The sequence below is a fragment of the Pleurodeles waltl genome, chromosome 6 (genome assembly GCF_031143425.1).
Source record: "Pleurodeles waltl isolate 20211129_DDA chromosome 6, aPleWal1.hap1.20221129, whole genome shotgun sequence".
Taxonomy (NCBI): Eukaryota; Metazoa; Chordata; class Amphibia; order Caudata; family Salamandridae; genus Pleurodeles; species Pleurodeles waltl.
In genome coordinates, this window is record NC_090445.1 from 1555061200 (window position 1) to 1555087972 (window position 26773).

A 26773-nucleotide genomic window follows, 5' to 3' on the forward strand; every position below is an offset into this window, starting at 1 on the left:
AAAGGGGTCACAAAACCTCCCCAGGGGAAGGGTGGTGAGACAGCCAAAAAGGAAAATAGTAAAGAGTCTTCTACAGGACCCCAAAAACCTGCACAGGAGGGTGGGCCCAGAGCCTCTTCACAAAACAATTTTGGGTACAAGGGTAAAAACTTTGATCCCAAAAAGGCCTGGTGTCGTAGCTGTAATCAGCCTGGACACCAAACTGGAGACAAGGCCTGTCCCAAGAAAACAACCACTTCTAACTCCACTCCAGCTAACACTGGAATGGCTAGTCTCCAAGTGGGATCAACAGTGTGCCCAGAGCAAATCAGGTGTCACACTGAAGCTACATTAGTCTCTGAGGGTGGGGTGGATTTAGCCACACTGGCTGCCTGGCCCCCTAACATGCAAAAATACAGGCAGCAGCTCTTAAGTGTAGAGGGCCTGAGGGATACAGGTGCCAGTGTCACTATGGTGACAGAGAAACTGGTTTCCCCTGGCCAATACCTGACTGGACAAACTTATCCAGTCACCAATGCTGACAATCAAACTAAAGTACATCCCATGGCTATGGTAACTTTAGAGTGGGGAGGGGTCAATGGCCTGAAACAGGTGGTGGTCTCCTCAAATATCCCAGTAGACTGTTTGCTTGGAAATGACCTGGAGTCCTCAGCATGGGCTGAGGTAGAACTGAAAACCCATGCAGCCATGCTGGGTATCCCTGAACTGGTGTGTGTCAAGACAAGGGCACAGTGCAAGGCACAGGGTGAAAAAGTAGAGCTGGAGTCTGGAAGAAAGGCCCAGCCTACCAAGAGAAAAGGAAAGTCAGCTGGGAAACCAGCTGCAACACATCAAGAAAAAGAGAACCTCTCTTCTCAGGAAGAAGTTCTGCCCTCTGCGGGAACTGAGCCTATGGAGCTGGAACCTTATCAGGTTGAGCTCTTGGGCCCAGGGGGACCCTCAAGGGAAGAGTTGTGTAAGGGGCAAGAAACCTGTCCCTCTCTTGAAGGCCTTAGGCAGCAAGCTGCTGAAGAGTCCAATGGCAAGAAAACTGGAACACATAGGGTCTATTGGGAAGATGACTCATGTACACTGAGGCAAGAGATCCCAAACCTGGTGCCATTAGGAGAGTAGTAGTGCCTCAGGAGTTCAGAGAGTTTATTCTGACCTTAGCCCATGATATTCCCCTTGCTGGGCATTTGGGACAAACCAAGACGTGGGAGAGGTTAGTCAACCACTTCTACTGGCCCAACATGTCCCAGAAGGTTAAGGAGTTTTGTGTCTCCTGTACCACCTGTCAAGCCAGTGGTAAGGCAGGTGGACATCCAAAGGCCCCCCTCATTCCACTTCCAGTGGTGGGGGTCCCCTTTGAAAGAGTGGGTGTGGACATAGTGGGTCCACTTGAACCTCCCACAGCCTCAGGAAATATGTACATCCTAGTAGTAGTGGATCATGCTACTAGGTATCCTGAAGCTATTCCCCTTAGGTCGACTACTGCCCCTGCAGTAGCCAAGGCCCTCATTGGTATCTTTACCAGAGTGGGCTTCCCTAAGGAGGTGGTGTCTGACAGAGGTACCAACTTCATGTCAGCATACCTGAAACACATGTGGAATGAGTGTGGAGTGACTTATAAATTCACTACACCCTGTCATCCACAGACTAATGGCCTTGTTGAGAGATTCAAAAAGACATTAAAGAGCATGATCATGGAGCTCCCAGAAAAACTCAAAAGGAGATGGGATGTCCTCTTGCCATGTCTGCTTTTCGCTTACAGAGAGGTGCCTCAGAAGGGAGTAGGGTTCTCACACTTTGAACTTCTGTTTGGCCACCCTGTAAGGGGACCACTTGCTCTTGTTAATGAAGGCTGGGAGAGACCTCTTCATGAGCCTAAACAAGACATAGTGGACTATGTACTTGGCCTTCGCTCAAGGATGGCAGAGTACATGAAAAAGGCAAGCAAAAACCTTGAGGCCAGCCAACAGCTCCAGAAGTTTTGGTATGACCAAAAGGCTGCACTGGTTGAATTTCAACCAGGGCAGAAAGTCGGGGTTTTGGAGCCTGTGGCTCCCAGGGCACTCCAGGACAGATGGAGTGGCCCTTACCCAGTGCTAGAGAGGAAGAGTCAGGTCACCTACCTGGTGGACCTGGGCACTAGCAGGAGCCCCAAGAGGGTGATCCATGTGAACCGCCTTAAGCTCTTCCATGACAGGGCTGATGTGAATCTGTTGATGGTAACAGATGAGGACCAGGAAGCTGAGAGTGAGCCTCTCCCTGATCTCCTCTCATCAGACCCTAAAGATGGCTCAGTGGATGGAGTGATCTGTTCAGACACCCTCTCTAGCCAACAGCAATCTGACTGTAGGAAAGTCCTGCAGCAGTTTGCTGAGCTCTTTTCCCTAACCCCTGGTCAGACACACCTGTGTACCCATGATGTGGACACAGGAGACAGCATGCCTGTCAAAAACAAAATATTCAGACAGTCTGACCAAGTTAAGGAAAGCATCAAGGTGGAAGTCCACAAGATGCTGGAATTGGGAGTAATTGAGCACTCTGACAGCCCCTGGGCTAGCCCAGTGGTCTTAGTCCCCAAACCTCACACCAAAGATGGAAAGAGAGAGATGAGGTTTTATGTGGACTACAGAGGACTTAACTCTGTCACCAAGACAGATGCCCATCCCATTCCTAGAGCTGACGAGCTGATTGACAAATTAGGTGCTGCCAAATTCTTAAGTACCTTTGACTTAACAGCAGGGTACTGGCAAATCAAAATGGCACCTGGAGCAAAAGAGAAAACAGCATTCTCCACACCTGATGGGCATTATCAGTTTACGGTTATGCCCTTTGGTTTAAAGAATGCCCCTGCCACCTTCCAAAGGTTGGTGAATCAAGTCCTTGCTGGCTTGGAGTCCTTTAGTGCAGCTTATCTTGATGATATTGCTGTCTTTAGCTCCAACTGGCAGGATCACCTGGTCCACCTGAAGAAGGTTTTGAAGGCTATCAAGGCATCCAAATGCCAGATAGGGCAGGGAACTGTGGTTTACTTGGGACACCTTGTAGGTGGAGGCCAAGTTCAGCCACTCCAGCCTAAGATCCAGACTATTCTGGACTGGGCAGCTCCAAAAACCCAGACTCAAGTCAGGGCATTCCTTGGCTTGACTGGGTACTATAGGAGATTTGTGAAGGGATATGGATCCATTGTGACAGCCCTCACAGAACTCACCTCCAAGAAAAGGCCCAAGAAGGTAAACTGGACTGTGGAATGCCAACAGGCCTTTGACACCCTGAAACAAGCTATGTGCACAGCACCAGTTCTAAAAGCTCCAGATTACTCCAAGCAATTAATTGTGCAGACAGATGCCTCTGAACATGGGATAGGGGCAGTTTTGTCCCAAACAAATGATGATGGCCTTGACCAGCCTGTTGCTTTCATTAGCAGGAGGTTACTCCCCAGGGAGCAGCGTTGGAGTGCCATTGAGAGGGAGGCCTTTGCTGTGGTTTGGTCCCTGAAGAAGCTGAGACCATACCTCTTTGGTACTCACTTCCTAGTTCAAACTGACCACAGACCTCTCAGATGGCTGATGCAAATGAAAGGTGAAAATCCAAAACTGTTGAGGTGGTCCATCTCCCTACAGGGAATGGACTTTATAGTGGAACACAGACCTGGGACTGCCCATGCCAATGCAGATGGCCTTTCCAGGTTCTTCCACTTAGAAAATGAAGACTCTCTTGGGAAAGGTTAGTCTCATCCTCTTTCGTTTGGGGGGGGGGTTGTGTAAGGAAATGCCTCCTTGGCATGGTTACCCCCCTGACTTTTTGCCTTTGCTGATGCTATGTTTTGAATTGAAAGTGTGCTGAGGCCTGCTAACCAGGCCCCAGCACCAGTGTTCTTTCCCTAACCTGTACTTTTGTTTTACACAATTGGCACCCTGGCATCCAGGTAAGTCCCTTGTAACTGGTACCCCTGGTACCAAGGGCCCTGATGCCAGGGAAGGTCTCTAAGGGCTGCAGCATAGCTTATGCCACCCTGGGGACCCCTCACTCAGCACAGACACACTGCTTGCCAGCTTGTGTGTGCTAGTGAGAACAAAACGAGTAAGTCGACATGGCACTCCCCTCAGGGTGCCATGGCAACCTCACACTGCCTATGCAGTATAGATAAGTCACCCCTCTAGCAGGCCTTACAGCCCTAAGGCAGGGTGCACTATACCATAGGTGAGGGCACCAGTGCATGAGCACTGTGCCCCTACAGTGTCTAAGCAAAACCTTAGACATTGTAAGTGCAGGGTAGCCATAAGAGTATATGGTCTGGGAGTCTGTTTAACATGAACTCCACAGCACCATAATGGCTACACTGAAAACTGGGAAGTTTGGTATCAAACTTCTCAGCACAATAAATGCACACTGATGCCAGTGTACATTTTATTGTGAAATACACCCCAGAGGGCACCTTAGAGGTGCCCCCTGAAACCTTAACCGACTATCTGTGTAGGCTGACTGGTTCCAGCAGCCTGCCACAACCGAGACATGTTGCTGGCCCCATGGGGAGAGTGCCTTTTTCACTCTGAGGCCAGTAACAAAGCCTGCACTGGGTGGAGATGCTAACACCTTCCCCAGGCAGGAGCTCTAACACCTGGCGGTGAGCCTCAAAGGCTCACCCCCTTTGTTCCAGCACCGCATGGCACTCCAGCTAGTGGAGTTGCCTGCCCCCTCCGGCCACGGCCCCACTTTTGGCGGCAAGTCCGGAGGAAATAATGAGAATAACAAGGAGGAGTCACTGGCCAGTCAGGACAGCCCCTAAGGTGTCCTGAGCTGAAGTGACTCTAACTTTTAGAAATCCTCCATCTTGCAGATGGAGGATTCCCACAATAGGGATAGGATTGTGACCCCCTCCCCTTGGGAGGAGGCACAAAGAGGGTGTACCTACCCTCAGGGCTAGTAGCCATTGGCTACTAACCCCCCAGACCTAAACACGCCCTTAAATTTAGTATTTAAGGGCTTCCCTGAACCTAAGAATTTAGATTCGTGCAACTACAAGAAGTAGAGGACTGCTGAGCTGAAAGACCCCTGCAGAAGAAGAAAAGAAGACACCAACTGCTTTGGCCCCAGACCTACCGGCCTGTCTCCTGCCTTCTAAAGAAACCTGCTCCATCGACGCTTTCCCCAGGACCAGCGACCTCTGAATCCTCAGAGAACTGCCCTGCTTCCAGAAAGACAAAAAACTCCTGAGGACAGCGGCCCTGCTCCAAAAAGACTGCAACTTTGTTACAGAGGAGCAGATTTAAAGACCCCTGCAAATCCCCGCAAGAAGCGTGAGACTTGCAACACTGCACCCGGCGACCCCGACTCGACTGGTGGAGAACCAACACCTCAGGGAGGACCCTCCGGCGGCTCCAAGACTGTGAGTAACCAAAGTTGTCCCCCCTGAGCCCCCACAGCGACGCCTGCAGAGGGAATCCCGAGGCTCCCCGTGACCGCGACTGCCTGAATCTGAAATCCCGACGCCTGGAAAAGACCCTGCACCCGCAGCCCCCAGGACCTGAAGGATCGGAACTCCAGTGCAGGAGTGACCCCCAGGAGGCCCGCTCCCTTGCCCAGGTGGTGGCTACCCCGAGGAGCCCCCCCCTTGCCTGCCTGCACCGCTGAAGAGACCCCTTGGTCTCTCATTGAAAACCATTGAAAACCCGACGTGTGTTTGCACACTGCACCCGGCCGCCCCCGCGCTGCTGAGGGTGTACTTTTTGTGCTGACTTGTGTCCCCCCCGGTGCCCTACAAAACCCCCCTGGTCTGCCCTCCGAAGACGCAGGTATTTACCTGCTGGCAGACCGGAACCGGGGCACCCCCTTCTCTCCATTGAAGCCTATGTGTTTTGGGCACCTCTTTGACCTCTGCACCTGACCGGCCCTGAGCTGCTGGTGTGGTAGCTTTGGGGTTGCTCTGAACCCCCAACAGTGGGCTACCTTGGACCCAAAACTGAACCCTGTAGGTGGGTTACTTACCTGCAAAAACTAACAATACTTTACCTCCCCCAGGAACTGTGAAAATTGCGCTGTGTCCACTTTTAAAACAGCTATTTGTGTTTTATGTGAAAAGTATATATGCTACTGTAATTATTCAAAGTTCCTAAAGTACTTACCTGCAATACCTTTCAAATGAGATATTACATGTAGAATTTGAACCTGTGGTTCTTAAAATAAACTAACAAAAGATATTTTTCTATAACAAAACCTATTGGCTGGATTTGTCTCTGAGTGTGTGTTCCTCATTTATTGCCTGTGTGTATGTACAACAAATGCTTAACACTACTCCTTTGATAAGCCTACTGCTCGACCACACTACCACAAAATAGAGCATTAGTATTATCTATTTTTGCCACTATCTTACCTCTAAGGGGAACCCTTGGACTCTGTGCATACTATTCCTTACTTTGAAATAGTGCATACAGAGCCAACTTCCTACATTTACAAACACACAAGATATATGAAAGACTCATGCATCGAGGCACAGATGCCTTGTAAAATCCATTTCACTGTTTAGTCTGCCATATCGGAAAACACTTAGTGGAATCACGGAGAACCTTAACTGAATTAATGATCGCTTGTTTTAATGTAGTAGACGACCTGTTGCACAACCTTCAAAGTGCAGTAGATGGCAACTGGTCATCCACTGAAGTGAAAATGAAAATGTTTCTAGTGAAAACAAAAGAAACATTTTCTCTTTAGAAATCAGTCAGAAAGCAATGTAAATGCTTCCCTCACGCATGAGTTTGATTTGTCTCTATTTTACTGTAACGTTTTCAGCTCCTTGGCTCCTTAGCTGGTCTTCATCCTCCACCATTGAACCGGATCTTCATCCACAGAATGGTAGGTAGTGGCTACTGCCCCACCTGGACACTCCTGCATGGACTGGACTGTTCCTTCTTTTTGCAGATCCTCTTCTACCGGAATCTACCGGTGGGTTCCACTGGACTGGTCCTGTTCTTGCAAAGCTCTTTTTCCAAGTCCCCTTGTTAGTCTTTGAGAAGACCAGGTAACTTACCTTTGCTCTCCTGGTTGCTGGAGGGTCATCTAGGTACTCACCTCTTGTGGTTCAGAGTTCTCCCAGCTCCCTTCCAACTATTCCTTGAGTGGGGGACCTAACTTCGCAATCCACTATTTAGTATATGGCTCTCCCCCCAACCCCCTTTAGGGGTCTAGCTATGTTAAGTAATCTAGTTCAGTGTTACTGTAGTAAAGTACTTTTATCTTGTAATTTTGCAACACTGTGTGGTTTCTTTCATGTGGGATAAGCTACTGTGAGACTACTGTGGTATTGCATGTGCTTTACACTCCTTCTAGATAAGTCTTGGCTGCTCATCCACAGCTACCACAAGAAAGCCCTGGCTTCCTAGACATAGTCTCACTAACTAATAGGTGTTGGCTCTACCTGGTATAAGGTGTCCACCACACACCAGGGCAGCTTCCTACAATATCAGTGCAGGCATTCCTTAACGTAAGCTGCCTTTTTTGGATCACCAGTGTGACTAAATACACTGATCATATTATTCAATCACTTAGAAAGTACCCTTATTTACATTGTTAACTATATCATCATTTTCAAAGGTTCTATGCCTGCAAGAAAGCCTAGCACCTTTATGCTCTTGTTACAAACAGAGTTACAATTATGAACTATATGTTGTGGAATGAGCCACTATCTAGCATGGCTACTACTTGAAATTCTAATATTAATATAAAAATACGTATACACTGGTGGTTGTTTGGACAAAAAACGACCATTTAATACACAAAAACCCAAACTGTGAAATAATACCATCAACTCAATACTGCATTTATCTGTTAGCTCTGGGGTGTAAATTATAGGGATAGTCCAATATATATCATCCTCCATGAGACCCATTGTGCGTTATCATCTTTGATGAACAGATTTAAGTTGAAATTGATGCTTAAAATCCACATGCTATCCCCACTCTGTGCTCTCGAACCAATAAATTGTTTGTCTATCAACTAGGTAGGTGCTGATGCCATTTATGTGCACTAGCACCTAGAGGTTATAGTCAATTGTTTAAATTCCTCCAATGTACCTGGAGGAAATTGATAGATGTTTGTGGGTTGGTGCCACAATATTGCCTTGAGGGCTGCTCTTGCAGGCATTTTTACTAGGAGCAATTAGTGCACAGGGTACCATGGTAAATCATCATTGGCCCTGTTTTATATCACTAACTTTCCTTTCTTTTCTTTTCGGCTGAACTTGATTGCTGTCTTGGAGTCTTCCGTGATGGTCAAAGCTTCCAGGACCTTTGCACCACTAAGTCCTGAACCGCGAACTTGAATGCATTTGAATTTCGGAAGAGAACAAGCGGCTACTTCAATTCAACTTCACCAGACATTGACCTGGATCTCTACAAGCAGCAGGAAGAGTAACCATTCTACAGGAACATCTTTTTTCGTAGGCTAACACTATATCACACAAAAAAAAAAAAATGGGCTGTACCGTTCTTGCCAGGAACAAACTGAACTTCAAAACTGTAGTCTATCAAGCGAGAAGTCAACCTAGGAATATGAGCTGTAGCATTCCAACTAACCCAGGTGATAGAAGTCCGACTAGAGGCTTATGGTCTGTCATTAACACAAGTCTACTTCTCCAAATGTAATTTCTAAAATGTTCTGCCGCCCACAAATAGGCATCCAATTCTCTCAATGACTGCACACCTAACCTTGGCACCTTCTAAACTGGTAACCAGTGTGTTAATATTACATAATGGATTATGCTCACAGTTCTATACACAGCATTCATTTGTGGTCTGATTTATGCACCAACACAATAGGCGAGACCCAATCCAAGGATTCTATTCCTTCTATGATGTTGTCTTTCACCAACCCCTTGACAAGCTCTTCTAATTCCCTTCTTACGTTTTTAGGAAGGACCCTCAATTCTTGCTTCACAGACTGGGAACCCATTCTTCAAGTCCAGCATCCTTCACCTACAACATTTGCTCTTTGCCACTTGGATTCAGTATTACCCCAAAATCCTACTAATCTCCTGACCCTAGAACATTTACTCTCTTGCATGCTACATACACTTTAATTGATTCTGAATGATCTTTGAAAATTAGGTCAACTCTGGTAAAACCAAGAAAATCAATGGTGCTTCTATCAAACGACAGTCACACAATATCAGAAGGCTCTAAATATTCCTCCAACAATATACCTCTAAACTGTTCTGATAAGTCGCCTCTAGTGAAAATAAGCCAAGGCAAACCTGAATGCACCAAAACAGGAAATGTTCTTACGCGCACAAAACATGAAGGTGGCCTTTTGATATTTTCTACATTGCAAGACTTTCTTTGCTGAAGCATGAATACTGCCCCTGAACCCTCTTTCTCAAAATTTTTGTTTTCATGTACAGTACCCCTATTGTCAAGATGACACCTTACACATGCAACCCTACTTTTATAACCTTTGGAATACCTTTTACCTTCTCTACACACCTTAGCAAAATGACTCCTCTTATTACAATTTTTACTCCTTGCCTAAAGCCAGGCATAATTTGGAAGATAAAACAAATGTAAAATTACCACACCTGTAACAAGTTGCTTATCCGCTTTCCTGGAAAGAACGTTTTCGTCCTTAAGAAAATTATTGCGTGCACAACATACTTCCCCACATGTGCCTCCCTTCACTGACAGTTCTTATACACTGATTGCTCTATAGCTTTAGCAGAGAAGAGAGTACCCTTCAGACTAGGGTCACCCAGTACTCATGACTGTTTCTGTATTTATTTTACTTCTAACACTGACAATTATTTGATCCCCAATCATTTCATCTTCCATTGCACACTACAAAAAGAGAGCAGGTAATGAGGTAAAAAATTCAAAGTGTCTCTCCTCCCTCTAGGTTCTGATATAAAATGTATCTCTTTCTAATGCCAAGCTAGAGCTCTTCTTGAACCGAATCTCTAAATGTAATGTTGCTTCATCATATTAATCAGTCTTCCAGGCATATAATTTGGGGAACCATTCTAAAAACAACTTGCTCATCAGAACGTAAACATTGTAAAATAAAACATTTACGATGTTATATAGTAAATTTATCAGTGTTCAGTTGGTTTCATATGTGTGAGAAGCTCCTCCTTCCATTGTCCCTCTTGAATTGGACGTTCATCTTTGTCTTGCAGAAATGTTGGTGTGTTTCAAACGGCATGTTGTCGATTCTGATATAAATAATGTCAAATAGATTGTAATACACATAGAACATAACAAATAATTTAACAAAATCTATAATATATCCGTGAGCAAGATCTTGTAAAGCATATAAGAGAGCGTATCATAGTTGCATAAAAGTAACTGGAGTACACTGAAATGTTAGTAGAATGCGTGCATGTCACTGAGGAATATGGTTTTCACAAACATTACTGCTAGTAAAGTGACACACACAGTATTCAACAATGTGCTCTTGTCACCGTCTTTATAGTCATATGGAATGGTTTGATCACTACCATGGTATTTCAAAAGAAAACAATGACACACAAATATTATTTTTAGCAATTTAACAAGTGTTTACATGTCACAATGAGCTTAAGGTATGAATAACAAAGTCAGAATTAGTACATCACCATTAGTCTCCGCACCAAGAACTAGATAAGCTGAAACCTCAGAAATATCCTCCAAAGAACAGAGGAACACTGCAAAGGCATGAAAAAGCACAGCATCTTCACAGCCAGAAGTCTTAAAATGAGCAGGTGTGAAAAGGAAAATGTTACTTACCCAGTAAGCATCTGTTTGTGGCATGAAGTGCTGTACATTCACATGCTTAGAGCAATCTCACCACCATCTAGTGTTGGGCTCGGAAGTGTGCAAGTTGTTTTTCTTCAAAGAAAGACTTTCAAGTCATGAGGTAGAGTGAATCCTCCTCTTGCTGGTAATGTGCATAGGCATCAACTCCATTGTTAGCTTGTTTTCATGCAAGGCAGATGAACATAGAATGTGAAGGACTGCATAGCATGGTAAGATGTCCATGATAAATGAATATGTGATAACTTGTAAAAGTAACTAACACACACACACACACACAGGTATCCAGGGGAAGGGTTGGGGTGTGAGAATCTACAGCACTACATGCTACGACCAGATGCTTACTGGGTAAGTAACATTTTCCGTTCGAGGCATGTATGGCTGTAGATACTCATGCTTAGCATAGACTGAAAAGCAGCCTTCCACAATAAGCGGTGGCTAACCTGTGGGGGTTACAGTTGTTTGAAAAAGTGTATGTAAAACTGCTTGGCCAACACTGGCCTGTTGATTGGCCAGCACTTCCACGCAGTAATGTTCGGTAAATGTATGTAGTGTAGACCATGTAGCTGCCTTACATATGTCACCTATAAGAAGGTCTCTTAGGAAGGCCATCAAGGCTCCTTTTTTACTACTGGAATGAACTCTAGGAGGGATAGGCAAAGTTATTTTAGCTTTAGCAAAGCAAGTTTGAATGCATTTGACAATCCAACAAGCAATGCCTGATTTAGAGACGGCCTCTCTTTTGTGTGGTTTTGAAAAAGCAAGAAAGAGTTGTGTTTTTATAAAAGAGTTTGTTCTAGCAATATAATACATGAGGGCTTGTGTTACACATAGGGCGTGTACAGCCTTTTCCGCAACTGTCTCGGGATGGGGAACAATACTGGCAATTTAATAGACTGATTAAGGTGGAACTGAGACACCATCTTTGGAAGAAATATAGGACTGGTACATAGTACCGCCCTTTCTCTATGTAGTTGAAAGAAGGGTTCTTCTAAAGTTAATGCCTGGAGCTCGCTGACAAGTCTGAGTGAAGATATGGCTGCTAGGAATGATACTTTCCACAATAAAAACTGGTGGGTGCAGGAGTGAAAGGGCTCAAATGGAGGGCCCATTAATCTTGTTAGTACAATATTGAGATTCCAAGTAGGGGCAGGTGGCACCCTAAGAGGAATGACTCTTTTAAGACCTTCTAAGAAGGCTTCAATGACAGGAATTCTGAACAGGGAATCAAGTTGTCTGTTTTGCAGATATGCGGACACTGCTGCTAGATGTAGCCTTAGAGCTGTAAAAGCTAGACCAGTAGCATGTAAATGGAATAGGTAACAGACAATTTCTTGAGTTTTAAAGGATCAAATTGCTTGAAACGACGGTAGTGGACAATTGTTTTCCATTTTGCAGTATAAGAAGCACAAGTAGTCGGTCTGCATGCTTCTTTATAGATACATGGTTGTGGTAGGTTCAAATAACCAAACTCTAGGACCTCAGGAGTTAGACTGCAAGGTTGAGGGATCTGGGAGTCCAATTTCTCCATGGTTCTGCGTGAGAAGGTCCTGTCAGTGCAGCAGAACTTCATGAGAAACTACTGAGAGTTCTAGAAGTGTGGTAAATCATGGTTTTCGTGCCCATGTGGGAGCCATTAGGATGAGGGTGACAGATGGCTGTCACAGTTTGCGAACCACAAACAGAAGCAGTGGGAGAGGTGGAAAAGCGTAAGCAAATACCCCTGACCAACTCATTCACATTGTGTTGCCTTAGGACTGTGGGTGTGGGAACCAGGAGGCGAAGTTTGGGTATTTTGGGTTTTGTGCTGTGTCGAAAAGGTCAATTTCTGGGTGACCCCAATGCCAGAAGGATTTGTGGTTGAAGCCTACCCTGCGTGTGATGACATTGGACCGAACAAGGTTGTTGAATATGTCAGTGGTATGACGTAGCATGCCTTTAACCATTAGCAGATATTGTGTTGAGCATTAGGCTGAGGAGAGTGTTTCAAAAAGACAATCATCCTCTAAAGGCTAAATATGTAACGGTACCTTGTAGGAGGTGGCAGCCACGTCTATCAAGTCATGGTAGGTGGTGGTTTCATCTGGTGGAGAGGCTTTAGCGGGCTACAGATCTGGGTCTGTATCATCATGGGGCTCCGCATCGTAGGAATCCTATGAGTCATCATGTGGTGGGATGCAAGAGGTCGTCTTCCCCCCCCCCCCGCACTCCCCTGTGGGGTGAATGGAACCCTGTGTAGAGTATGGTGTGGGCTCTATTGGTTAAGGGGGTGGTGAGTGAATGTGGTGCACAGCAGGAAGTGGTGGTGAACTGAGGTGCACAGGGCTTGTGGACTTGTCCACCTTCTTTATCTGTTTTGGTGGTGTTGGTGCATCCAATGCTTCTTGGAAAGATAACTGTCTTTTGGTAGGATGTGCCCCAGAATGAGGTCTCGCAATGATATGGCCATTGTCCGGGTGTATCATGATATGTTTCTGTCTTCAGGCTATCTCCTCCTGTAGTCTTTGAAGCAATGGTTCCACAGTTTCGGAACAGAGTATGTTTGCCGAGTATGAAAGATTTCAGTTCTGATTTTGAACTCTTCAGTGCCGGTATCTTCAGTGCCAAGGGTCTTGGGTCCGAAGACTGAACTTTTGGTGCCGAGCTGGTGCGTTGTTTTGGCACCGAAGGCTACGGCTCAACTTCGATAGAGAAGGAGTCAGTTCAGAAGCATGTGGCCTGTGCTGTTTCATTCGGCACCGACGCGGAGTGTGTCTGATTAAGCCGGTCGGTGCAGACCATGGCCTGAAGGCAGTGGTGGCCTAACAACAGCCTTTAGCCATTCTGGTGTCAGTGGGCAACCCTTTGTGGTGATCTGCTGGGGTTGAGGTGGAGGGAACACAGTACTCACAGGCTGACATGGAGTGAGGTCTTGCACCTCCAGTTCAGAGCTAGGCCTGAAGCTCCTGTAGAGGGTCTTTAGATCCAAAGATGTCAGGTGTATTTTATGCGCTGCAGCGAGACAGCTCAAGATATCGAGCTCTATGGTCATGCAGCGTTTTCTTCGACCGAAAAAAACTTGCAGGCCTCACATTTAGTTTCTTCATGTTCAGGGGAGAGGCTCAAGTTACACACTTGATGGAAATCGGTGCCTGGGTATTTGGCGTGGCAGCGAATCGGAAGAGCATCCGTTCCATCACCGAGTGGACATGGGAGTTGAGGGAACATCGAATCTTAAGTCAGCCCTGAAGGGCGAACGCCCATGAGGGGCCGCAGCCGATCACAATCAATCCGATGAAGCTGAAGTCGATGGAATGGACGAGGGAGACTGAGGAGAGCTGTGATCGAAAACAATATAGACAGTAGTTTTGAAAGGCAACCAACGACTTTGTGTTGAACCGGAGCAGAGGGGCATACGTCAAAACCCAACGGCAGTCGATACTCTTGCACATTACCAGCAAGAGTCGTCACTACCTCATGACTCGAAAGACTTTCTTTGCAGAAAAACAACTTGCACACTTCCGAGCCCAATACTAGATGGCAGGATTATGTTAAGCATGCGTATCTACAGCCACACATGCCTTGCAAGATTAGTTTCCACCATCACGCAGGATGGAAGTTCATTCAAATGGGGATGTGCAATGCAGTTACTAATCAGTGGACCGCTTCCTTTGATAGATGGATTTATGCAGCCTGCAGGAGGCCTTGCTTTGAAGAGGCATGTAGTCATTATCGTCTCATTTAATTTGCAGGTCGGAAATCTTCAAACAAGTGCACATGCTGCTGTGATGTAGTTACAGCTTCAGCCAGTATGTAGATTTACATGAAAAAAAACAGTATCACATTAAAAACCATGTTGATCTGCAGTAAGGCGAGTCAAATCATCACCAAAATGTTAGAAATACAAACAGGTAAAGAAACTAACATAGAGCTTTTATTCAAAATGGTGCAAAACTCCAACTGACAAACTCTTATTCTTTTAGCTGTGTGGCGGCACCTTGCATGCTCAACACCCTAATTACTATAGTATCCTTTCTCTTATATCACTTTTTGTCTTCACCTCAGTGTCTCCCCTTTCCATTTCTTTCCCTATTTGCTGTCTATTCTCTGGCTATTGTTTCTCTTCAATGTGATGCTTTTAGCTTTGTTTATACTCTGATGCCTCTTGTAAAGAAATGGCTTCCTGTTGCAGTTACCCCCCACTTTTTGCTTGATACTGATGCTGACTTGACTGAGAAGTGTGCTGGGACCCTGCTAACCAGGCCCCAGCACCAGTGTTCTTTCACCTAAAATGTACCATTGTTTCCACAATTGGCACAACCCTGGCACCTAGGTAAGTCCCTTGTAACTGGTACCCCTGGTACCAAGGGCCCTGATGCCAGGGAAGGTCTCTAAGGGCTGCAGCATGTCTTATGCCACCCTAGGGACCCCTCACTCAGCACAGACACACTGCTTACCAGCTTGTGTGTGCTGGTGGGGAGAAAATGACTAAGTCGACATGGCACTCCCCTCAGGGTGCCATGCCAACCTCACACTGCCTGTGGCATAGGTAAGTCACCCCTCTAGCAGGCCTTACAGCCCTAAGGCAGGGTGCACTATACCACAGGTGAGGGCATAGGTGCATGAGCACTATGCCCCTACAGTGTCTAAGCAAAACCTTAGACATTGTAAGTGCAGGGTAGCCATAAGAGTATATGGGCTGGGAGTCTGTCAAAAACGAACTCCACAGCTCCATAATGGCTACACTGAATACTGGGAAGTTTAGTATCAAACTTCTCAGAATAATAAACCCACACTGATGCCAGTGTTGGATTTATTAAAAAATGCACACAGAGGGCATCTTAGAGATACCCCCTGTATTTTACCCAATTGTTCAGTGCAGGACTGACTGGTCTCTGCCAGCCTGCTGCTGAGAGACGAGTTTCTGACCCCATGCGGTGAGAGCCTTTGTGCTCTCTGAGGACAGAAACAAAGCCTGCTCTGGGTGGAGGTGCTTCACACCTCCCCCCTGCAGGAACTGTAACACCTAGCAGTGAGCTTCAAAGGCTCAAGCTTCGTGTTACAATGCCCCAGGGCACTCCAGCTAGTGGAGATGCCCGCCTCCTGGACCCAACCCCCACTTTTGGCGGCAAGTCCAGGAGAGATAATAAGAAAAACAAGGAGGAGTCACTGGCCAGTCAGGACAGCCCCTAAGGTGTCCTGAGCTGAGGCGACTCTGACTTTTAGAAATCCTCCATCTTGTAGAAGGAGGATTCCCCCAATAGGGATAGGAATGTGACCCCCTCCCCTTGGGAGGAGGCACAAGGAGGGTGTACCCACCCTCAGGGCTAGTAGCCATTGGCTACTAACCCCCCAGACCTAAACACGCCCTTAAATTTAGTATTTAAGGGCTCCCCTGAACCGAAGAATTTAGATTCCTGCAACTAACAAGAAGAAGGACTGCTGAGCTGACAAACCCCTGCAGAGGAAGAACAGAAGACACCAACTGCCTTGGCCCCAGACTTACCGGCCTGTCTCCTGCCTTCCAAAGAAACCTGCTCCAGCGACGCTTTCCAAGGGACCAGCGACCTCTGAATCCTCTGAGGACTGCCCTGCTTCGAAAAAGACAAGAAACTCCCGAGGACAGCGGCACTGCTCCAAAAGAACTGCAACTTTGTTACAAGGAGCAGATTTAAAGACCCCTGCAACTCCCCGCAAGAAGCGTGAGACTTGCAACACTGCACCCGGCGACCCCGACTCGACTAGTGGAGAACAACCAACTCAGGGAGGACCCTCCGGCGACTCTACGACTGTGAGTAACCAAAGTTGTCCCCCCCGAGTCCCCACAGCGACGCCTGCAGAGGGAATCCCCAGGCTCCCCCTGACCGCGACTGTCTGAACTCCATTTCCCGACGGCTGGGAAAGACCCTGCACCCGCAGCCCCCAGCCCCTAAAGAAACGGAACTTCTGTGCAGGAGTGACCCCCAGGAGGCCCTCTCCCTTGCCCAGGTGGTGGCTACCCCGAGGAGCCCCCCCCTTGCCTGCCTGCATCGCTGAAGAGACCCCTTGGTCTCCCATTGAAAACTAAAGGAAACCCGACGCTTGTTTTCACACTGCACCCGGCCGCCCCCGCGCTGCTGAGGGTGTACTTTCTGTGTGGACTTGTGTCCCCCCCGGTGCCCTACAAAACCCCCCTGGTCTGCCCTCCGAAGACGCGGGTACTTACCTGCTGGCAGACTGGAACCGGGGCACCCCCTTCTCTCCATTATAGCCTATGCGTTTTGGGCACCTCTTTGACCTTTGCACCTGACCGGCCCTGAGCTGCTGGTGTGATAACTTTGGGGTTGCTCTGAACCCCCAACGGTGGGCTACCTTGGACCCAAACCTGAGACTTGTAAGTGATTTACTTACCTGACAAAACTAACAAAAACTTACCTCCCCCAGGAACTGTGAAAATTGCACTGTGTCCACTTTTAAAACAGCTTATTGTGTTTTATGTAAAAAGTATACATGCTAAAGTAATGATTCAAAGTTCCTAGAGTACTTACCTGCAATACCTTTCAAATGAGATATTACATGTAAAATTTGAACCTGTGGTTCTTAAAATAAACTAAGAAAAGATATTTTTTCTATAACAAAACCTATTGGCTGGATTTGTCTCTGAGTGTGTGTACCTCATTTATTGTCTATGTGTATGTACAACAAATGCTTAACACTACTCCTTTGATAAGCCTACTGCTCGACCACACTACCACAAAATAGAGCATTAGTATTATCTCTTTTTGCCACTATCTTACCTCTAAGGGGAACCCTTGGACTCTGTGCATACTATTCCTTACTTTGAAATAGTGCATACAGAGCCAACTTCCTACACCTCTCCTCTCTCTGCCTTTCTCCACACCCTTCATGCCTCATTCAGTTCTTTCACTTTCTACCTTAATTTAAATGCACATTATCTTTTTTTACTGTGGTACACTGCAATCTGATTTATCCAGGTGCCATTCTCACCCTTTTCCTGGCACCATATACAGTGTTATTTTGCCTGTTTTTGTACCCTGCCACGTCTTACAAATTTGTTTTGCAGTTTTATGTGGCACAATCTTGACCCGAAGGTATTGAAGCCATGTACATGCGCATCAGTTATATAATACAAGGAGGCGTACAGTTTTTGTGTTTTTAGGCAAAGGAAGTTTATGTGATTTGACCAGAATCGAAGGATGTTGACCTGACACAGAAACTCAAACCTGGTTCCCGGTACCAAAATCAGAGCCGCCTGAGGTCCAGATAAAGCTAAAATCCCAGCAGGACCAGCTGTTAATGTGGACAGTATGATTAGGTGCACAGACATACCCACACATTACCGCCTTTGTCTGATGAGGTCCTACTTGTATTCAGAGAATTCCATTGGAAGAATCATGCACCACCCCGCTGACATGGTATGCCTTTGTGAAAATACATCAAAGCCTTTCTACCTTCAGGAGAGCCTTCTCCCTCCCCACCCTTCCCCCAGCTTCCAAAACTCTTGCTTTCAAGCATATGGCAGAGCAGTGACCTACATATGTTGGGAGTGAAGTGCGGTGGTGATCCACTGGTGATGATTTTTAAGTTGTTCTTTTGCACGCTAGAATCAAATGACTGTAATATGTTGCAGCTCCCTCGATGCCTGGCAGTTCTGTTCCCCCCAGGGATCTACAGACAAGCAGACATGAATATCATCTTTGTCAGGATGAAATAGTGTGAGATTACCGGCATAGACAGGCGTCTGGCTACCCTGAGGGAGAAGACGACTATTTAGTGTAATTAATTTCAAGATTTTTGCCTAGACTACCACAGCACACATCCTTTACTTATTCAACATGTTTTAAACAATTTTAATAAAGCTTTTAAAGGAAAAAGTTCATAAGTGAAATGAATCTGTAATGGTATGGCTATTAAATAAACTAAAAATATTTCTAATTAATGTCAATTTTAGGTCTGGGTTTCAACAGTGCAGCTGTCCAACAGACCAACTGCTAATAATATGTGGAGAATGGGCTTGAGGTTCACTCTTGCAAGCATTTGTTTTCTTTGACTAGGTCTTTTAGCAATGGATTAAGACTTTGTCATTCAAATGCTGGCTAATCCCAGTAGAATATTTATTACCTACCTAATGCTATATGGGTGTATCCTTTAGCCTCCACTCCATTGCCTGCATCAAACTGAATGAAGGTCTAGTTTACAACTAACACTCCCCTATGTTCCGGTTGGCTCCTTCTCTTGTGTCTCGTTCTTATGGGCTAATGCAACATGAGTTAGCACAATAAACCCAGATCTATTGGCTTTTAGAATGCTTGCTGAAATTGCCTTTACAGATGTAAGCAAATCTGCAAACAATTGTCAACTACTGTCCAGAAGATGAGCATTTCTTACAGCTTTGGGGGATTTAAGATAGAATGACCAATACAACATTTTCAAAATATTGTTATGCTAAATGTAAAGGGTACTGTTCCATTCTTAAGAAATAGCTTAAGTATTCCAATCAAGTTTTTGCATGCACGAAATGGTTTATCAAAGGTTTTGTTTTCAGATTAGACAAGCTGGGCATTTTTATTACTGCATTGCGATGTTCAATTTTGTTGCTTATTTAATTGTGCCAATCACATTTTCCAAAAAAATGACTTACCCTCACACATTGCCTGAAGAAAAATGTAAAATTCCTTCTACATATTCCTTCTCTGCATAAGAAACCTTTCAGCCAGACTTTACAGGAGGCTTGGCCTAATGCTCATTAAACTTATACTAATCATCACACTTACTAGAGTTAACAAAATGTTGCTGCAATATGAGATTTGCTTCAGGCTTGCTCTTAATTTTTTATGGCGGGTGTTAGAAATTGGGTCTCTAGTTGGCAGAGTTATGCACCCTATCCAAGTAGGGACCACAATCCTAGTCAGGGTAAGCCAGACACACACCCTAAATTAACCTGTGCTCACCATCTGGTAGCTTGGCACAGATCAGTCAGGCTTAATTTAAGAGGGCAATGTGCAAAGTATTTGTCCAACACTTAATTACACAGTGAAAGACACTACAAAAAGACTCCACATCAGAATAAAAGAATAGATATTATTTATCTGAGTAAAACAAGACCAAAACAACAAAAACCTAATCAGTAGAAGATGAGATATGATTTTTAAAGATTAAATGTGAAAATAGTGCTTAGAAGTCTACAGCGATAAAAAGGTTACTTGAGAATGCAAGGAACTGCTCCCATCCTGCAAATCCAAAATCCCGGCCAACCGCAATGGAGGGAAGGCCAGCTACAGAACCTACGCAGGGTCCGCTGAACAGTGCCTTTGTTGGTGCAATGCGTCATGGGCGAGGACGCAATGCGTCGATATTTCTTGCTGCACTTGGGGCGTCATCGGGCTCTGTAGAAATGGATGTGGATGCGTCACCAACAGGTCGCGCAGAGTGTTGTCGTCGGGGCACGCAGTAGGTGAAGCTACTGTCATCAGGTAGCCGCAGCATCGCTGTCGGAGATGCCATGTGTCGATTTTTCTGCTTCATTCAGGGCAATGCATCGCTTTTTGAAGTTTGTAGCTGCAGAACCCACTTTTGAGGCCCAGGTCTGGAGGGGGCACCTCAGGCAAGGGTCGGACTTACAGATGTAAGTCAGCAGCACCAGGACAGCTGCAAGTAGTCTTTGATGTCCCAGAGATGGCAGAAGAACAGGAGGGCAAGGCAACAAGCCCTTGGAGACTCAGGGGTTCAAGGACGTAGGGAGCAAGTCCAGTGCCTCTCACTGCAGGACAGAAGCAGGAGGCCAACACAGCAGAGCAAACAACTAAGTGGCAGTCCCTCCTACAGCACAGCACACAGCAACACTAGGCCAACACAGCAATGCAGTTGCAGAGCGGCAGTCCCTCCTGGCAGCACAGCAGGCCATCCTCTGGGCAGAGTGTCCTTGGTTCTAGAAGAGATCTGATTTGGTGGAGTTTGGGGCTAAATATTTATACTTTGGTATCCTGGTTCTGGAAGGTGGGAGAAACTTCCAGGCATTCCTTTGAAGTCCACAAAGTCCCTGTCCTGCCCTCCCTGGCTCCAGACATGCAGCCAGTTGTGTGGGGAGAAGCATAGTCCTATTCAGGTGTGAGTCAGGGCTAAGCTCCACCCCCCATCAAGCCAGTTAATGGACCATTAAGGCCCATTAAGTGACACCTAAGCTCCCATTGTGTGACTGTCTAGAGGGAATGCACAAAGTCCAGCTGTCATCTACCCCAGACCTGTATTCAGAGACAGACAGAGGCACAGAATGTTTAAAGTAAGAAAATACAAACAAAACAAAGAGGAAGAAGGAGGTTGTGGGTCTGGGTATGTCCTCCTTCTAGTCTATGTAACATTACAAAGGAGGCCCAGCTAAAAGAACTACCACAGGATGGATAGGAAAGAGGATTTTCCTGTTAGAAAAACCCTCATCACCAGGGTTACCCCTTGGTGACATGCTTCATCAGTGGGTTTCTTCCCGTCCCGCTACGGAGCAGGGCATGCTACGACCTACGGGATACGTGGAAGCACTGATGTAGTCTCGTCAATGTGAATCACAGGAGGGATAGGAGTGGTGGGGTCTTGGGTGAGTTACAAATACCTGTCTCCAAGTAATTCCAATGATTTTATAGATCTCTTGGAGGCGGTATGATTAAAAAGGGGCTGCGGAAGTGGGAGATGTAATGTACCTGACTTCCTACTCTACATGTTTCAGAGCATTACCCCTAGGCTCCTCTTCAGGACCAAGGTGGACTCCCTGTTGCCACTCCTTGTTTGAGTACCTCTAATGAAAACATAAATAATACATGCACTGTGATATGGTGCAATTCACCTTACTAATGTAGTGGCATAAGATAATACCTATCATTTATGGTGTCCATCATTGATACCTGTGGATATACAAGAAAGGCATAGTTATAATAGCCCCCATTTGTAATGGGCCGCTACATATGTTGTTTGTGGGTGTGGTACCACCTATTTGCAAACTGCACCCCACTCGTGGGAAACGGCACTCGTGAATATCAGGACTGAGAGACTAAAGTACTCTCACAATCAACAGTACAAGACATACTACATTTAAAACTTTTAAACATGTAAACGTGAAACACACCAAACAGCACACACGTGGTGCACGCGTAACCTACTCAGTGGTATTTGGATTCTTATATTATAGCTCCTCCGGGAGGGGGTGTGCTTGTCGTCACACTCTAAAGATTTGGCACAGTTTTAGAATCAATTCATCTTACAGTATCTATAGCACCATGTAAACAATGTTCAAAAGGCACTTACTACCTTAAAGCGACACTCCCGCTCTGTACCTAATGCTCACCTCCCCGGGGTCTGAAACTTGAATGCTCACATGGGAGCAGAGTTTAAATGTGCAGCAGCTCTTGCATCTCGGTATGCTAAAGCGCGCAACACTAGACCGCTAACTTCCCCAAGATGGTGGCCTCCCATGGAACGAAGAGGGGGGGGACTGGTGGGTTTGGGGGTTCTGAGGACCCTAAAAGTAGGTATCCTTTGTGGGTGCCTGTAATTGCACAGAGGTCATTGGGGCTTCATGGGCTTACAGAGGCAGACCTGGCGATTCCCATATAGTTTTGGTAATTATTTGGGAGTTTCTTTCTTGTGTTTAACGAAAGGTTACTCGTTCCCTTCTTACTATGATGGTCATTTCCAACAACGGGAAAATAAAAGGATAGCAGACATTTTCAATATAGGATTATTAAATTAAATAAATCAGCCTTTCTGACAATCCCCAAAGATTCTACTGTTAAAAACGTTTCATAACCTACCTCTAAGGCTAAAGAGCCCTCCTCATCAGCCCAGAGAAAAACCTTTCTATGAACATAAAATCAAGTGTTCCCTGGAAAGATGTCAGTCCTCCTACCTTCCGTGCAAACTCTGGGAGAACAAACGAGGCCCGATGAACATCGGAATTGTAATACCGAAGGTTCCTTTCTTCCACCTGCTCTTGAGAAAGCTCCTGCACTGGCTCTTGGAAATGCGTATTCTAGAGAGAAAATAAAAATACAGATTTACAAAATAAAACTCACACAAAACGGCAAGAAACATTTTAAAGTATATGATAAAGGGTAGGAAACACATAAGAGAAGAGTTATGGTTCTATGAAGTGGGCCTGGTCGAAACGTGCTGGAGTCGGAGCTAGGAGAAGACAAGACTAGAGGGATGCACAGCCCGCTCTCAAAACAAACCAATGACTTGTCTTTATAAGTAATAAAATCGTAGACATTTATTCAAATTATTACAGTGATCTAACAAAAAATTCAACATCTACATATTTTATTTGAACTGATTACTATCTTTTTAGTTACTTACACTTTGTCACCTAGGGTTTCAAAATATTTCGAATCTTCTAATTGTACATCTCATAGACATAAACTTAAAATAAAACATCCAAATCACGTAGGAGAAACTCAAGAACGTTGTGTATCTGTTGCATACACCTGCAGACCAACCTGGACTAAGCAGGCTTTTGCAAATCGAATCACACAACACACAGAACATAAATGGCGTAAGTTGATTTGGAGTGTGCCCTTGAAGCAAACAAGATACACCCCACCCCCTCACCATCTCCCCTTCCTCCCAAAACTGCAGTTCAACACATTCTATACTAAGTAGGTGATCTAGAAAAAATATTTGATGTGAGAACCCTGCCAGCCCCAGTGAAGAAGGTCCAAGCATGTGAAATACTCACAGGGTTCTTACTGCACAGCATGAAGCCAATCTGTCCACTGGGATAGGTAGGAATGGTGCAGTAGGCGTATCCCACTACTGGAAAGAGAGTCTTGCAGAAGTGATGCATCTCCTTAATAAGGTCCAGGTGCAACCACTGGCATTCTCCTGCAAAAGAAACAGGAGGATATGAAGGAAAAGAGTTAAAACCTCTACATCATAGAAAAGAGTTTTCTAGTAATGAGCTGGAAGAAGAGATTCACACCGTCTATTCCCCAGAGAAACCTTTCAAGCATAGGACCAAGATATGAGAACTACTTCCCAGGGAAAGGCCTTGCAAGCCACAGTTTGAAACCTCAAAACTACACCATTTAAAACCTGTTAATAAAGTTTTCAAGTATGAAGAGAGAAGCCCAAGAACCACACTTTCTGCATGCAGGGAAAAACTTCCTGGTAACTAAGGGGAAGTGCCACATTGATTTAATCCAAAAAAGGTCATTCCAAACCATATCTTGTAAGGTGTAGACCACATCTTCTGAACTCAATGAAGAATATTCTCAGCCTCAAACCTTCTGAACACAATAAAGGACCTCTTATGCCACTGACTAGCTGTAGAGAACGGCAAAAAAAGATGAAGGAAGGAATGCTGAACAATGCAAATATTCACCCCAAGTCACAAACATCTGGGTTTAATCAATCGTTTTTCCCCCACCACGCTACACCAGTTTGGACCCAGCCATATGCAAATCAGTCTTGACCCTGTTCCCCATGGGAACAGTCCAGCCCGAACTACCAAGCCAGGTCCTCCCTGGACTGGAAACAAGCATCCTGGGACCGGTTTCAGAGTATCACCCTTCAACAGCCAGGCTAGCTTGAATCCAGTGGTGCAGTGACCACGGGACCCACATCTGAGAATACCCTTCCCATTTAGGGCAACAAAGGCAAAAAGAACCGATGATGGACAGAATGCTGAACAATGCAGACATTCACCCCCAGTGACAAAGATCTTTTTGCTTTTAGCTGTAGAGAACAGCACTTTCCAAACCACGGAAAAATGATTCCATTGACTGGCTAAAACTTGATGAACAATATTTTCAGGATCATAAAACAACTAAGAAATATTCTAGATAGAAAGAGTCACGTTTCAGGGCTTTAAATGCCAAAAAATAAAACGTGAAAACACGGGCTGAGACCGCAGTACCGCTAGCCATATAGACAACAAAGAAACAACCATGCCACAGTACCTTCTTTTCTTACCCCTTCACCCCTGTCCAAAAGCTAAGAAACGTAGACAATATCAGTTCTACTTTGAGGACAAACTACAGCCACCATTGCCCGCCACAGCAAAATTATAAAATTCTATGGGTCCTCCTGGGACAGAACGTGCATCTCACCCTGGCAGCATAGGATGCCGTCGTCCCTGAGCGCAGTCTTCATCAGCTGATAGTAAGACTCTTTGAAGAGGCTCTCAGCGGGGCCTGTGGAGCAGAGGACTTACACATTATTGAAGAAAACGTTATTCATCATTAACCACTGTTTAACACCTTCTTGCGGCTGTATATTTATCTGATGTGCATACTCCTTTAAAGGCTTGGGTTACGGAGGGATCAACTTCCTTTACTCAAACTTTTGTTTCAGCTTTGACTGCAGAATTTTCTGGAGAGACTCTCGGCAATAGTGATCAGCAACCAACAAAAGGACCCGGCAAAAACCCATTTCAGCCACACATATTTTTACATTACATCATGCACGCTGTCCTGTTAGTGGTGCGTGTAGATAGGTTTATTGTGCTGTTGCAATAAATGTCTCTTTAGTTCGGTAGGGATATGCCGTCCTGCTTTGTGAGGTTTTTCTCAGCAGCGCCCTGAATGCCGCAGTGAACGTAAGACTCATTTAAGCCCATTGGTGGTACTTCATTCATTTTGATTTTTTTCGACACAGAACTGTGGGACACAATGGACGCACCATCTTTCTGAGTGAGGGGGGTAATTCTGCCTTGACTCAGGCTATGTGATGGGTGAGAGGAGTGGCAGTGTGAGTGAACAGCATGTAATGTGTAACTAAATGTAATTCTAAAAAGAAACATCTTTCAATCTGTTACATGCTCCTCTCCCAGCTCTACATAATCTAATACGTAACACAGTTGCATAACTATTGTTACAATAACTCAGTTTCTTTACTTTTCTTCAATAAACACTTAATAGAAGGACATGCATGATTTTCCACCATGTGCCACGTTTGTGTCATTTTCATATGAAATGTACGTCTGGTTAGCCAGGAAGATACTGCTATGGTTTGTGGCATCCAGGTAAAAGCAAGCACACCAAATAATGCCATAACTTGAAAGACACAGAAATGCTTGAGCCTGCATCATACCAATACACTGGGGACATATCCCTGCACGCACCAGAAGCGGAAGAGCTTGAATAAATGTAGAAAACGTAAGTGCAAGCCATGCAAAATGAAGAGCAGCATAAACGTTTCGCGTGGTGGGAAGAAATGAAAAAGGCTTGGCCACAAAATAGGGATGAAATACTGCTGTGGTGGAATGTGGTAAACTGATACACAGTCCGATTCTGAAGGAGCAGGACCACAAAAATGCAGGCAGGAGTGACAAGTAACTGAATTGCAGAAGATTTCCCACCTCCCCTCAGCAGCTGAAGTGGACGGATTAAGCTGCTACCTTACCCACAGGATCGGAGGAGTCTGTGATGATCACATCAAATGCGTCCTGGTTCTGTTTCATGAACTCAAAACCGTCTCCGACATGTAGGGTGAGTTTAGGACTCGAGTAGCCCGAGGATAGGCTAGGAAGATACTTTTTCGACACGTCTATTACGGCCTGTTAAAAAAAAAAAAAAAAAAAAAACACAGACACGTTATACAAGTGAAATGGGTGCCATGAAATTCTAGTTAATAATTTTTAACATCCATTCAGTTTCTAAGTACTGAAATCCTCAACTCGTGGGATGTGAGACACGACAAGCGAAATTAAGGTAAACTGCGAATACATCCAAAACACACAACCACCTGAGTACACAGGATCCAGGCAGGAATATAAGCCTAGACCAACAGGTCTCCGGAGAGCCTCTAGACCAGGGATACTCAAAGTACGGCCCGCGGGGCTCATGCGGCCCCTCTGACCTTTACATGCGGCCCCTTGGGGACAGGAGCACTGGGCAGCTGTTTGCTTGACTCTGCACTAACAAAAATATTAAATACACATAATAAATCATTTATTTATCATTTATTTCAAACTGAATTGGTGTTAAAGAAAGGATGTAACTAGGGATTCTTGCACTTAACTTTAGAAACGCCTTCATTTTTAA

The 26773-nt window shown here is 45.4% G+C and overlaps 1 protein-coding gene across 1 annotated transcript in view; it reads right to left on the reverse strand.

Moving 5' to 3' along the window:
- Positions 1–26773, reverse strand: part of SRM (spermidine synthase) — a 72563-nt gene that overhangs the window by 10217 nt on the left and 35573 nt on the right. The window contains exons 4-7 of the mRNA XM_069241234.1: positions 26133–26286; positions 24839–24922; positions 23467–23612; positions 22639–22761 (exon numbers count right to left, since the gene is read on the reverse strand). Coding sequence (XP_069097335.1) covers positions 22639–22761; positions 23467–23612; positions 24839–24922; positions 26133–26286 — 507 coding nt within the window. The remainder of the gene's footprint in view (positions 1–22638; positions 22762–23466; positions 23613–24838; positions 24923–26132; positions 26287–26773) is intronic.